Raw genomic sequence first — 13,292 nt, forward strand, 5'->3', positions numbered from 1 at the left:
ATCCCTCCTGTTCCGTTTGAAGCCACATGCCCCGGTCCTCCCCAATCCCAGGAAAACCCAACAGTCTATGAGCAACAAACCCTTAAGTCCAGTCCCTGCCATTACAGACATATCTTGGCTAACTACAGCATTAACTTTGTCTCCTTGGCAAGAAGAAAACCACCCACCTGAAAGACTGACAAGATTAGAGTATTGTTTATTAATGTAAGATCTTTCCTCACCTTTTGACTTTGGGAAACTATGTTTTAAATCATGTTATGTTTGTTTGGCATAACCTGATTGGTGGGAGTGTAACTGCCAGTGTCAGTTGGTTCTTTTAACTTAAGTCAGGTCTTTACTTTTGAAGTTTGTTATTTTTCTTTGTTTATTTGTGTTGTCTTATTTTGACACTTCCTGTAGACTTAGGATACCTTTATTGTGAAACTTCCTGTTAGAGTGCATATATAGCTGAAGCATGTTGGCTTCACTCACCTCAGAGACACTCAACCAGAGTGACACAGTGAGACACAGCATGTTTGAGGCAGCAGAGCCACATGGTATGAGACTTGTTTGTTTGCAACTTCATGTTTAACCCAGTTGATTTGATATTGTTGAAATGTTTTGTAGATTCAGTATGTGGTTTTGTAGATTCAGTATGTGGTTTTGTAGATTCAGTATGTGGTTTTGTAGATTCAGTATGTAGTTTTGTAGATCCAGTATACAGCTTGTAGATGCAGTATATAATGTAAAGCCGTTTATATTGTTTACAGTGCCTGCTTTTGCTGTGTCCGATGTGCCAAGTATCGTTATCCCAAGATTGTTGGTATGAAGTTCAAGGTGGCATTCGATTCAACCCCTAGCCCCTCGATTAGCGGAGCGAGGTATATGATTTGTTTGTTCTGTTTTGGGTTCATTCATTTACTTTAGGTCTAATTAATTGTATTGTGGGTTGATGGTTCGTTTGATATATCTCTGTTATGGACTTATGGTACATTCTTGGTAATTTATTGGTCTACTCTTGAAATGTTTGAGTTGTCGTATATCACTGCATTAATTACGTAACTTAACCATTTTATTTATTGTACTACTGAAAGTGATATGTAATGCACAGATTTTATTGTTGTTGAAGACTATGAGAAAATGTCATGATTGTAATAGTATTTGTATTCTATTTTTGTAGTTTTCACGGTGTACCAGGGAACATCTTCTGTGCTGAAGACAAATAAACTACACCCGTTGAGACCATCCACTTCTCATTATTTCATAATTCGAGGGCGCTTACAGTGAAATCTCGTGGTGGAGACAACTCAACGTCGACCCATCTCACCTACAGCCACCCAGTGCTTCTTCAAGTCACCAGCCCATAGCCACAAGTTTGTCATCGTCACACCACAGTAACCTATGCAGTGAGAGGACTTCTAACAGGTAGCCTCCATCTCATCTTGGACTGAAGCAAGGACATTAGGTTGCAAAACCGACATTAAAAAATTAGAAAAAGGAAACAAAAAATTATAAAATGGATAAAGGAAAACAACCAAAAAAAATGAGAACAAGTGTAGGCTTTTATCTGATATGAAGCGATTGATTTGAAGGCTAATGTATTTAATGTCAAATTTAGAACTATTCAGTTCATGCTGCATTTATATATGGGAAAACTAAAGTAGACATTTGTATAATCTGAAATGTATTGGTTTGGTTCGTTTTGTTTGATAGAATTCCTTTGGGTGTTAAAGTGGTAGTCTGTGGGGCTTCGTTAATGGTTTAAGTAAATTGTAAAAACCCAGACTAAATATACCCCAAAGTATCATAAGTGATCAAACAGCATAGACCCAGGCAAATGTCAAGTGCAGATAAAATGGCAGTCAAAATGCAGCAACTAATGAGTTCTGAAGAGACTATAGTTAAAACACAGAAGAAACTTGAAAAGGCATTCATTGAGGCAATAGCATCCTGGATGCAAACAGGAAAAAATGTTCGAAGAGCTTTAAGGACACTTTGTTCGGAAGAGGAACTTCACAAGATGAAACAAAGTATTCGCAATAAACATAATGCAACAAGTGAGATTTATCAATCCATTCAACTTAACTGCACTGCTTCTACAGTAATCGGTATGAAAATGGACGCCTCTAGCATCTTGACCTCAGAGCTGTGCGAGCTGGTGGACAAATGCCTGGTAACCACGGTTGAGAGGAGACCCGAAAGTAAAGAAAAGGATAAGAGACCGGTGGGAGAAACGGAGACGGTGGGAGAGAGGGCAAAGGAGTCCACTTCCACACATAACCCTAAAGGTCAGGAGATTGTGGGAGAAAATGTGACTGTGGGAGAAATGGCAGCAGAGTCCACTTCCACAGACAACCCTACTGATCAGGAGAACCAGAGATGTGTAAATCAGATCCCAGTAAATCAAATGCAGACTCCATCTACCAATGTGGTGGCGACTGTCTTAGAACCAGACCTTAATGAAAAGAGAGATGCAAATAAGAACAGCTATGTATCACAAGATGTTAACTCTGTGCAGCTTCTCAGTGACAGGCAGAAATTGAATGTGAAGGTAAAGGACAGCTCACAGCAGTCAAAAGAGCAGGAGAGTGACTTGGGCACCCCTGAGGTGTTGACCAAGAGCAGCAGTTTTGTGGGTAGAGCTGCCCTCATGGTTAAACATAGACTGGAGCAGAAGAAGAAACCAGTGAGAGAAGAAACTGAATCGCCCAAAGAGCCTTGTGGATCGGGAGCCATTGATGAGGGGAGCCGTCCTGCTCTCCCACCGGCTAAGATGAAGAGCCTCACCATCATCCCTCCTGTTCCGTTTGAAGCCACATGCCCCGGTCCTCCCCAATCCCAGGAAAACCCAACAGTCTATGAGCAACAAACCCTTAAGTCCAGTCCCTGCCATTACAGACATATCTTGGCTAACTACAGCATTAACTTTGTCTCCTTGGCAAGAAGAAAACCACCCACCTGAAAGACTGACAAGATTAGAGTATTGTTTATTAATGTAAGATCTTTCCTCACCTTTTGACTTTGGGAAACTATGTTTTAAATCATGTTATGTTTGTTTGGCATAACCTGATTGGTGGGAGTGTAACTGCCAGTGTCAGTTGGTTCTTTTAACTTAAGTCAGGTCTTTACTTTTGAAGTTTGTTATTTTTCTTTGTTTATTTGTGTTGTCTTATTTTGACACTTCCTGTAGACTTAGGATACCTTTATTGTGAAACTTCCTGTTAGAGTGCATATATAGCTGAAGCATGTTGGCTTCACTCACCTCAGAGACACTCAACCAGAGTGACACAGTGAGACACAGCATGTTTGAGGCAGCAGAGCCACATGGTATGAGACTTGTTTGTTTGCAACTTCATGTTTAACCCAGTTGATTTGATATTGTTGAAATGTTTTGTAGATTCAGTATGTGGTTTTGTAGATTCAGTATGTGGTTTTGTAGATTCAGTATGTGGTTTTGTAGATTCAGTATGTAGTTTTGTAGATCCAGTATACAGCTTGTAGATGCAGTATATAATGTAAAGCCGTTTATATTGTTTACAGTGCCTGCTTTTGCTGTGTCCGATGTGCCAAGTATCGTTATCCCAAGATTGTTGGTATGAAGTTCAAGGTGGCATTCGATTCAACCCCTAGCCCCTCGATTAGCGGAGCGAGGTATATGATTTGTTTGTTCTGTTTTGGGTTCATTCATTTACTTTAGGTCTAATTAATTGTATTGTGGGTTGATGGTTCGTTTGATATATCTCTGTTATGGACTTATGGTACATTCTTGGTAATTTATTGGTCTACTCTTGAAATGTTTGAGTTGTCGTATATCACTGCATTAATTACGTAACTTAACCATTTTATTTATTGTACTACTGAAAGTGATATGTAATGCACAGATTTTATTGTTGTTGAAGACTATGAGAAAATGTCATGATTGTAATAGTATTTGTATTCTATTTTTGTAGTTTTCACGGTGTACCAGGGAACATCTTCTGTGCTGAAGACAAATAAACTACACCCGTTGAGACCATCCACTTCTCATTATTTCATAATTCGAGGGCGCTTACATACATGTATGTACATACTACATACATGTATCTGTGTCTACATACATGTATCTACATACTACATGCATGTATCTGTGTCTACATACATGTATCTACATACATGTATGTACATACTACATACATGTATCTACATACATGTTTGTACATACTACATACATGTATCTGTGTCTACATACATGTATCTACATACTACATGCATGTATCTGTGTCTACATACATGTATCTACATACATGTATGTACATACTACATACATGTATCTACATACATGTATGCACATACTACATACATGTATCTACATACATGTATGTACATACTACATACATGTATCTGTGTCTACATAGATGTATGTACATACTACATGCATGTATCTGTGTCTACATACATGTATCTACATACATGTATGTACATACTACATACATGTATCTACATACATGTATGTACATACTACATAATGTATCCGTGTCTACATACATGTATGTACATACTACATGCATGTATCTGTGTCTACATGCATGTATCTACATACATGTATGTACATACTACATACATGTATCTACATACATGTATGTACATACTACATAATGTATCTGTGTCTACATACATGTATGTACATACTAAATAGATGTATCTGTGTCTACATGCATGTATCTACATACATGTATGTACATACTACATACATGTATCTACATACATGTATGCACATACTACATACATGTATCTACATACATGTTTGTACATACTACATACATGTATCTGTGTCTACATACATGTATGTACATACTACATGCATGTATCTGTGTCTACATGCATGTATCTACATACATGTATGTACATACTACATACATGTATCTACATACATGTATGTACATACTACATAATGTATCTGTGTCTACATACATGTATGTACATACTAAATAGATGTATCTGTGTCTACATGCATGTATCTACATACATGTATGTACATACTACATACATGTATCTGTGTCTACATACACATATGTACATACTAAATAGATGTACCTGTGTCTACATGCATGTATCTACATACACATATGTACATACTAAATAGATGTATCTGTGTCTACATGCATGTATATGTACATACTATACATACATGTATCTACATGTCTGCCTTTATGTCTGGCTGTCTTTCTGCGTCTTTGATTGTCAGTCTCTCTATATTCTATGTTTAGAAGTTTACACATAATTGTTCCGTCTACTCTAGATGTGGCGGTATCTCTTTATGGTTCTATATGGTTAGGAGATTCATTAATATGTAATGAGATCGTTACGCCTGCTTTCACCAGCAGTGGTGGAAAGTAACTAAGTACATTTACTTAAATACTGCACTTAATTACAATTTTGAGGTATTTGGGCTTTACTTGAGTATTTGCAATTTCCAATACTTTCACTTCTACTCCACTGCATCCTTGACGTGAAAGAGTTTGAGCACCAACCACTCCGCCGCTTTGAAGGCTCGAGGTTTTTATTTTTGGACTGACCTGCTCGGAGGAGAATGACCTGGTCGTCCAGAGGCAGCTCCGAGAAGTGCGGGATCCGCTTGGCCCATTCCACCAGGGTGAACAGCTGCTTGTCAGCCGCTTGGCAGATGTTCGTCACTGGGTCGTTAGGCTGCAGCAGTGAGACACACAAAGCACGCACACACGCACACACACACACACACACACACACACACACACACACACACACACACACACACACACACACACACACACACACACACACACACACACACACACACACACACACACACACACACACACAGTTTTTAAATTTAGAAATACGGCTGATGAATGAATGAGTGTAACGTACAGTGAACAGTAAATGTATGTATGTGGGACATGTGTGTGCATGTGTGACAACCTCCCCATCAGATAATAAAGCTGTCACACACACACGCACGCACGCACGCACACGCACACACACACGCGCGCGCACACACACACACACACACGCACACGCACACACGCTCGCCCGTGAATAATCTCCTCTGCGGAGAGGAGCACGAAGCGAGACAAAACAAACAGGGATTCTGCCCCGGCTTGGGAGGAGGAATATACCTACGGAGAACCGCTGGTAGAAAAATGGCTTTCTCCGAGCAAGGCCCTTTCCTCAGGGACTTTTTAGTCTCCGCACAAATCAGCCTTTCGGAGGGCCGGCCCAGTGAAAGCTCCAAAAGAGGCCCTCCTCCTCTGACTCCCTCTGTGCTTCAGAACAAGTGCTTGAGAGCTCAAGAGGGAGCGTTGGCTAATAGACGGAGCAGTTTCCAAGGCAGAAGCATTGTAAAACGCTAACCGTTGTGGCTGGTTGGGGTGGTTGAAGAGTGTGCCAATGTGATACCACTCATGCCCTGAACAGAGTGCCTCTTGACTCTAATAAGCCCTGTTCAATGGTTACATTTAGGGATGTCCCGTTCACTTTTTTTTGTGCTCCCGATTCGATTCCGATCATTTGATTTTGAGTATCTTGCAGATACCGATTTTTCCCGATCCGATATTTATATATTTTTATAGGACACGTGTATGCCATATCACAACAGTACAATATCCCAAATCGCAGACAATATCATGATATGGATATAATATTGATACTGGGGATCCCGTCTTATTTTTTGGCTCCCGATCCGATTCTTTGAAAATGACGTGATTGGCCACGATTTCCGATCACATGATGGGATCAGGGCAACCCTATAGTTTCATTGGCAGTGCATGAATGTGGACCATTTAGAAATGGTCTGTGGACCATTTAATTCAACTTAATTAGGTCGCCATACCGGTCACTGAAGATTAACCATTTGAACACGTTTGGCGAATATAGTCGACTTATAACTTGTATTATACATCATTCACTCTCACTACAGAATTTGTAGGGCAAATCTGGGACGACATTGTGTTTTCACTAGTTGAAACAATATCAAATATGTTCATTATGTTTATTCAGCTTTCAGCATGATCACACAGGTGCCATTAAAAACAATGAATGATTTTGCCGATTAACATATCCACCTCAAAAAAAGTATTTTCAAAAATGTATATACTGCTGAAGTGGTTAATGTATAATATAATGTGTATAATAATAATTGCAAATCCACAAAGCAACTAGTAACTAAAGTTTTAGTATAAGTAAAAGTAGTGGAAAGTTGGAAATACTCAAGTAATGTACAAATACCTCAAAATTGTACTCAACTACAGTACTTAAGTAAATGTGCTTAGTTACTTTCCACCACTCCTTGGCCGCTGTGAGCGCCGGCGCATTAGTCCGACACGCGGGAACAACGGTCGGACTAGCGCTCGAACATGCGCCGCTCCCGTGCTCGCGGTTATGGTTAGGTTAGGGACAGAGGGTATAGGACTATAGGTTGTCGGTCTAATGACCGCCGGGGACCAGAACACGTGTCGGACCACTTTACGGCACCCTGCGGTGTCCCTCGTGGACCCAGAGGTCAGAGGTCAACCTTTCTTCTCCCCCCTCGAGGCGGCGGTGGCCCTGCTTATACCATTTACAATTTAGGCATTTAGCAGACGACTCTTAATCCAGAGCGACTTGCACTGCTTGGGGGCTCCCGCGGTGCAGTGGGGCAGGTGGCGAGCTGCAGATTGTAAGAACACAGTGGCCAGCGAAGCTCCTCCAAGCTAATCCGTCACTCTCTCCACACGCCGGCGTCGTGTGTGTATATAGAGCAGTGGTTTTCAACCAGCGGTCCGGGGACCACCAGTGGTCCTTGAAGGGATTCCCAGGTGGTCCCCCCCCCAGCTACATGATGGAGCGTTGGTATACCCAAATGGACCCTTAAAGGACCACTTCACCACTTTTCAACCTATCTTCATATAATAGGTCCTCACTAATAATCATGAAGAAATGGTGCAATTTTTTTCTACTCTGTGTATCATAGGAGGGCTGTGGGCACTGGCAGTTCAGAAAACCGTCTTCCAGTGACATCATCGATGGGGAATACAAGCTAATAGAAACGGCAGGCTTTCTAGTCCTGAAAAGTTGCAATGCGAAAATGGAAGCCATCGTTCTCACGATAATGAAAATCTAAATATTTTTGTAAAAAAAATCTGCCTAATGATGATGTCACTGGAAGACGGTTTCTAAACTGCCCACAGCCCTCCTATGAGACACAGACTGAGTAGAAAATAATCGTGCCATTTTTTCATGATTATTAGTGAGGACCTATTATATGAAGATACATTGAAAAGTGGTGAAGTGGTCCTTTAAGAGATCTCTTAGGAGCGTAAAATGAAACCAAAATGGACCCGTTTCATTTTACGCTTGACATGAAAAAGGTTGAGCACCACTGACAGAAAACTGTCAGGATTTAGAAGCCTTTTTTTCTTTTTGGAATCGGCCTCAGGTTCTCTAAAGTGATTAAAAGCCACGGTAACACAGACGCGTATACGTTGCAGATCTCAATGGGGCTATTCTCCTTTTCTCCTTTGAATTGAGAGGGTTTAGAACTTTAGAGGAAAAAGTTTAGCAATCTCATCGATCCGCTTCCAGCTCACGATGGCGCTTCTGATCCACTTTGCTGATCAAAAATCTTCCGGAGTGATTAAATGACCATCACCATTGATTCCAATTAGTCCCGTTTCAAGAAAAAACGGATTTGCAAGTGCCGGCATATCCACCTTCGGATGCCGAGCGTGTACACGCGTGTGAACTCACAGTCATGGCAACACAGCAGTCGGGGGGGAAACTTTACTTACTTACGCAAAATCCCTCCGATCAATGCTATAAAAGCTTGGAGGATCCCAACATCAACCGGCTGTTCTCAGAGGGAGATTAGCTACAGATGAAGAGAGAAAGAATGCACTCAAACTCTCTTTCTATACTAGACTAGGCCAAAAGTAAGACTACATCATAGCCTCCTCCCCATCACTCCATCCTTCCAATCCACCCTTCCACCTTGTTGGTGAGAAAGTAATTCCGATCGCAGAGAATCAAGAGATGGCCTCGCCTTGAAATATGAAAAACTTAAGCAGCCAGCAAAGCCTACACTGCTTTGAAAAAGTAGTAAAAGTAGTACTTTTTTCCCCCCCTCATTCTTGGGGAAAAAAAGGAAACGAAAAAAGGCAACTTATAAATATTTCAGCATCTGATCTCTGTGGGAAATGTGGACGGTGCGACGTGTTGCTTTGAGTTCTCCGGTTGACTCTGAAAACACACAGACAGATCTGTCTAATAATTCATTCCAAAAGGCATCGCCCCAGCCCCCAAACAAGAGGAAAACAAAAGGGTGGTGCTTCTTCAGCACACACCACGGTCCATAATATAAGAGTTCTCGTTATACACGGCGAGGCCCATGCATGTTGCATGCCATGGCTCTCTTCATCCATGTTTACACTGACCTGGTTTTTCCCAGGTCTGGTTTGCTCTGTGGAGACGACAGAGGGGAGAGGATTGAAAAGAAAAGGCCCTCAAATGATCCTCAATGGGTGTCAAATTGCAGATCTCGCAGTACCTCGAGTAAAGGGAACGCAATTTAAGTTCTGGGGACGTGACCCAGCGGATAAGAGCCGACATGACCCGCGGTCGTGGGAGACGAACATTAACCCGATATACGCAGTGGACTGATTGACTAGTCCACCGTCCCGGGGACCACCTGGGAGTATATCTGTGACAAACTCTTGTGTTTTTTCCCCCCCTTTTACTGTGAAGAGCCCTCCACTCGGGAGAGCCAGGCGCCCGAGCTGATTGCTTTCTGAAAATGTGAGGAGACTGAGGAGGAGGAGGAGGAATAGGAGGAGGAGGAGAAGGAGGAAGAGGAGGAGAGGGGAAAGAAGAGAAAAGAAAGTGTCTCCTGAGGAGAGACTGAGCGAGCGGATTTTTAGCAGAAAAGGCCCTTGGAGGACATCGACTTAATGCCAGTCACAAACAACATTGTCTTATCAAAGGCTCTGTAGCAATGTGCACACAGCAGCATACCGGTGGACCCCCCCCCCTCGCCTCCCCTCCCCTCCCCCCCATCCCAGCAGCTTAGAGAAATGCCAGGCTTGCATACTGTCCTATGAAATTTTCATCACTTACGGAGGGGAGAGACGATCGGTTTATAGTACCTTTCAATTTTTCATTATTCTGCTTGAAACCACGCTGCGCCGTATAGCGTATAGGCAACAGACCCACATACTGACTGCTGGATAGAATGGTATGGATCCTGTGTATAGGCAACAGACCCACATGCTGCCTGGATAGAATGGTATGGATCCTGTGTAGGCAACAGACCCACATACTGCCTGGATAGAATGGTATGGATCCTGTGCAAATTAATGACACCATGTCCCAATTCTCAGCTTAAAAACACACACACACACGCAGACACACGTTTGAGGCCATTTGCGCACGCACGCACACACACACACACACACACACACACACACACACACACACACACACACACACACACACACACACACACACACACACACACACACACACACACACACACACACACACACACACACACACACACACACACACACACACACACACACACACACAGAGAGCGAGAGAGAGAGGAAAGGACAGAGTAAGAGGAAGGAAGAAAAAGCTGGCATGACATAGCGATGGCTCCCCCCCCTCCTCTACCCTCAGTCCTTTTCTTGAAAGAAAGACGTTCTTTTTCCTTGTCTGGCTGGAGGCACATTACTAACGCCTGTTTAACTCCTGTTCTAGGTCACCATGAGATAAACACACTTCCATTCAGCGCGGGCCCAGAGACCCAGAGACCCACCCCGGCTATTAAGACATGTGGCGGGCGGTACGCGTGGCCCATTCATGGCGCCGGACCCTGTGATTAATTATCCCACGGGGCAATGCTTCCCAATAGAGACCCCCGCAGGAGGGTGGGGGGGTGTGGGTGCAGAGACAAGAGGGAAGTGGTCATGGTGGTCCGGGGATGGCCGGCATGCACGCCTCCCGTGGCTTGGGGGACTCCCTACACACAGCAGTGGTTCTCAAACCTTTTCACGTCAAGGACCCCCAAAGTGACACGAATTACCCCGGTGCATTGGACCCCCCCCCCCATTTAAAGAGATATGCCAGGGACCCCCCATGAGAGAAGTTTTTTTTTATATCAGTGATTCTCAACCATTTTTATTTCATGGTGTCACAGTCTGAGTGGGAGTGTGGGTGTGTCTGAACCACCTGCATTCTATCCCCTGCAATCATGCCCACAGTATTTAAGTCTCAGTCTCTCTGCAATCTCTGCCAGATTGTCTTGTGAATTCCAAGCAGCCAAGCCATTTTCAAGCCTTTGCCTTACTGACTTCTGTTTTGCTTCTCCTAGACCACGATTTTTGCCAAGCCCTTACCGGTACTTCTGCCCTCGCTGACTGCCTTTGGATATTGACCCTTGCCTTCTACTGTTTTGATTTTTGCCCGCCCCTTGCCTGTTTTGTCGTTTTGGAATAAACACCTGCTTTCAGTGACTTTTGTGTCTGCATCCTGAGTCCTTTCCACGTGTGGCTGACATTACAATCTGGCCATGATGGACTCAGCAGATATGAATGCCATGCAGGCAGCAGTGCAAGAACATGGAGCCTTGCTCCATGACCAGCAGAAGGGTATTCAGCAAGTGGGCCACAACCTGAATACTGATTCTGCTGATTCTGTCCGGGCCCTCTCCACTCAAATGCAACAGCTGTGTCTGCAGGCTTCCTCGACCCCTGATGAGTCTGCCTCCGCCCCATCTAATCGGCCTAATGTTCCTCAAGCTACTGCCAGAGAACCCAGACTGCCCCCTCCTCAACCCTACAACGGTGAGCCTGGAAACTGTCGTTCCTTTTTGTCCCAGTGTTCATTGATTTTAGAGCTACAGGCCTCAGCCTTCCCTACACAGCGTTCACGTGTGGCCTACATAATAACTTTACTCACTGGCAAGGCTCGGGAGTGGGGAACAGCCATATGGGATTCTGATGACCCTATTTGTACTAATTACAATGACTTTACCAAAGAAATGAAGGAGGTTTTTGACCGTGCTGTTTCGGGCAGGGATGCTGCCAGGCAGTTGCTGCAGCTTAAGCAAGGCAGCAGATCAGTTTTTGATTATTTATCACCAATTTCCACCAGTCTACCTTCACTTCACAGGACATTTACTGAGAGCCCCACCAGTCTACCTTCACTTTACAGGACATTTACTGAGAGCCCCACCAGTCTACCTTCACTTCACAGGACATTTACTGAGAGCCCCACCAGTCTACCTTCACTTTACAGGACATTTACTGAGAGCCCCACCAGTCTACCTTCACTTTACAGGACATTTACTGAGAGCCCCACCAGTCTACCTTCACTTTACAGGACATTTACTGAGAGCCCCACCAGTCTACCTTCACTTCACAGGACATTTACTGAGAGCCCCACCAGTCTACCTTCACTTTACAGGACATTTACTGAGAGCCCCACCAGTCTACCTTCACTTCACAGGACATTTACTGAGAGCCCCACCAGTCTACCTTCACTTCACAGGACATTTACTGAGAGCCCCACCAGTCTACCTTCACTTCACAGGACATTTCCCTCGCCTGAAGCACGAGTCATAGAAGTGCTCGCTCTCTCGCTCACTCACTCACTCACTCTCCTCCCCTCCACCATCCATCTGTCACCTTCTCCAATATCCACCATTGCATTATTTTGCCTCCTTCAGCAGGCTACTACACAGCCTCTCTCTCTCTCTCTCTCTCTCTCTCTCTCTCTCATGTTCTAGCAGCAGAATTCCTAAGAAAGCCAAAGCTCCATGCGATGCTTTCAGGAACCGTCTGTTGCATTATTCATTCCTCTCTGTCAAAACACTGCGGCCTGCAGTGTTTTTAACAGTATATATATATCCCCCCCCCCCCCCCCCCCCCCCCAAGGATGGCACTTTCCTACACACCTTGTCCTTGGGCTCAGATGCCCCATGCAGTGAATTGGCTGAAGACGGGGCTATGGGAGCCCCTCGGTCCGCTTAAACACGATAACCTATATTCCGTTCGCACACAAACCTCCATGTTTGTGGCGCACGGCCGGCACGCTGCACAGTATTATGCAAGGTTTTACAACGCGTGAGTTACTTTTTGCGTCACTTCGACAACGAAGCGGGGGCCTGCGCCGGTGACGGTGAGGCCTGCCCGCCCGCCCGCCCACCCGCTCGGCTGGCAGCTCCATTGGCCATGCGTCGCCGCGTGCCTCACTGTCGGCGCACCTAACTTGTTGTCATAAAGTGAAGGGAAGGACATACAGCCTGCAGTGCTTATGGGGAG

General features: G+C 44.1%; 1 protein-coding gene across 1 annotated transcript in view; it reads right to left on the reverse strand.

Moving 5' to 3' along the window:
* The window catches only part of rxraa (retinoid X receptor, alpha a), a 188,068-nt gene that overhangs the window by 9,852 nt on the left and 164,924 nt on the right, over positions 1-13,292 (reverse strand). Inside the window, 1 exon segment of the mRNA XM_083793072.1 lies at positions 5,535-5,664. Coding sequence (XP_083649198.1) covers positions 5,535-5,664 — 130 coding nt within the window.

The sequence above is a fragment of the Protomyctophum parallelum genome (genome assembly GCF_964188405.1).
Source record: "Protomyctophum parallelum genome assembly, chromosome: 21".
In the NCBI taxonomy this organism is placed as follows: domain Eukaryota; kingdom Metazoa; phylum Chordata; class Actinopteri; order Myctophiformes; family Myctophidae; genus Protomyctophum; species Protomyctophum parallelum.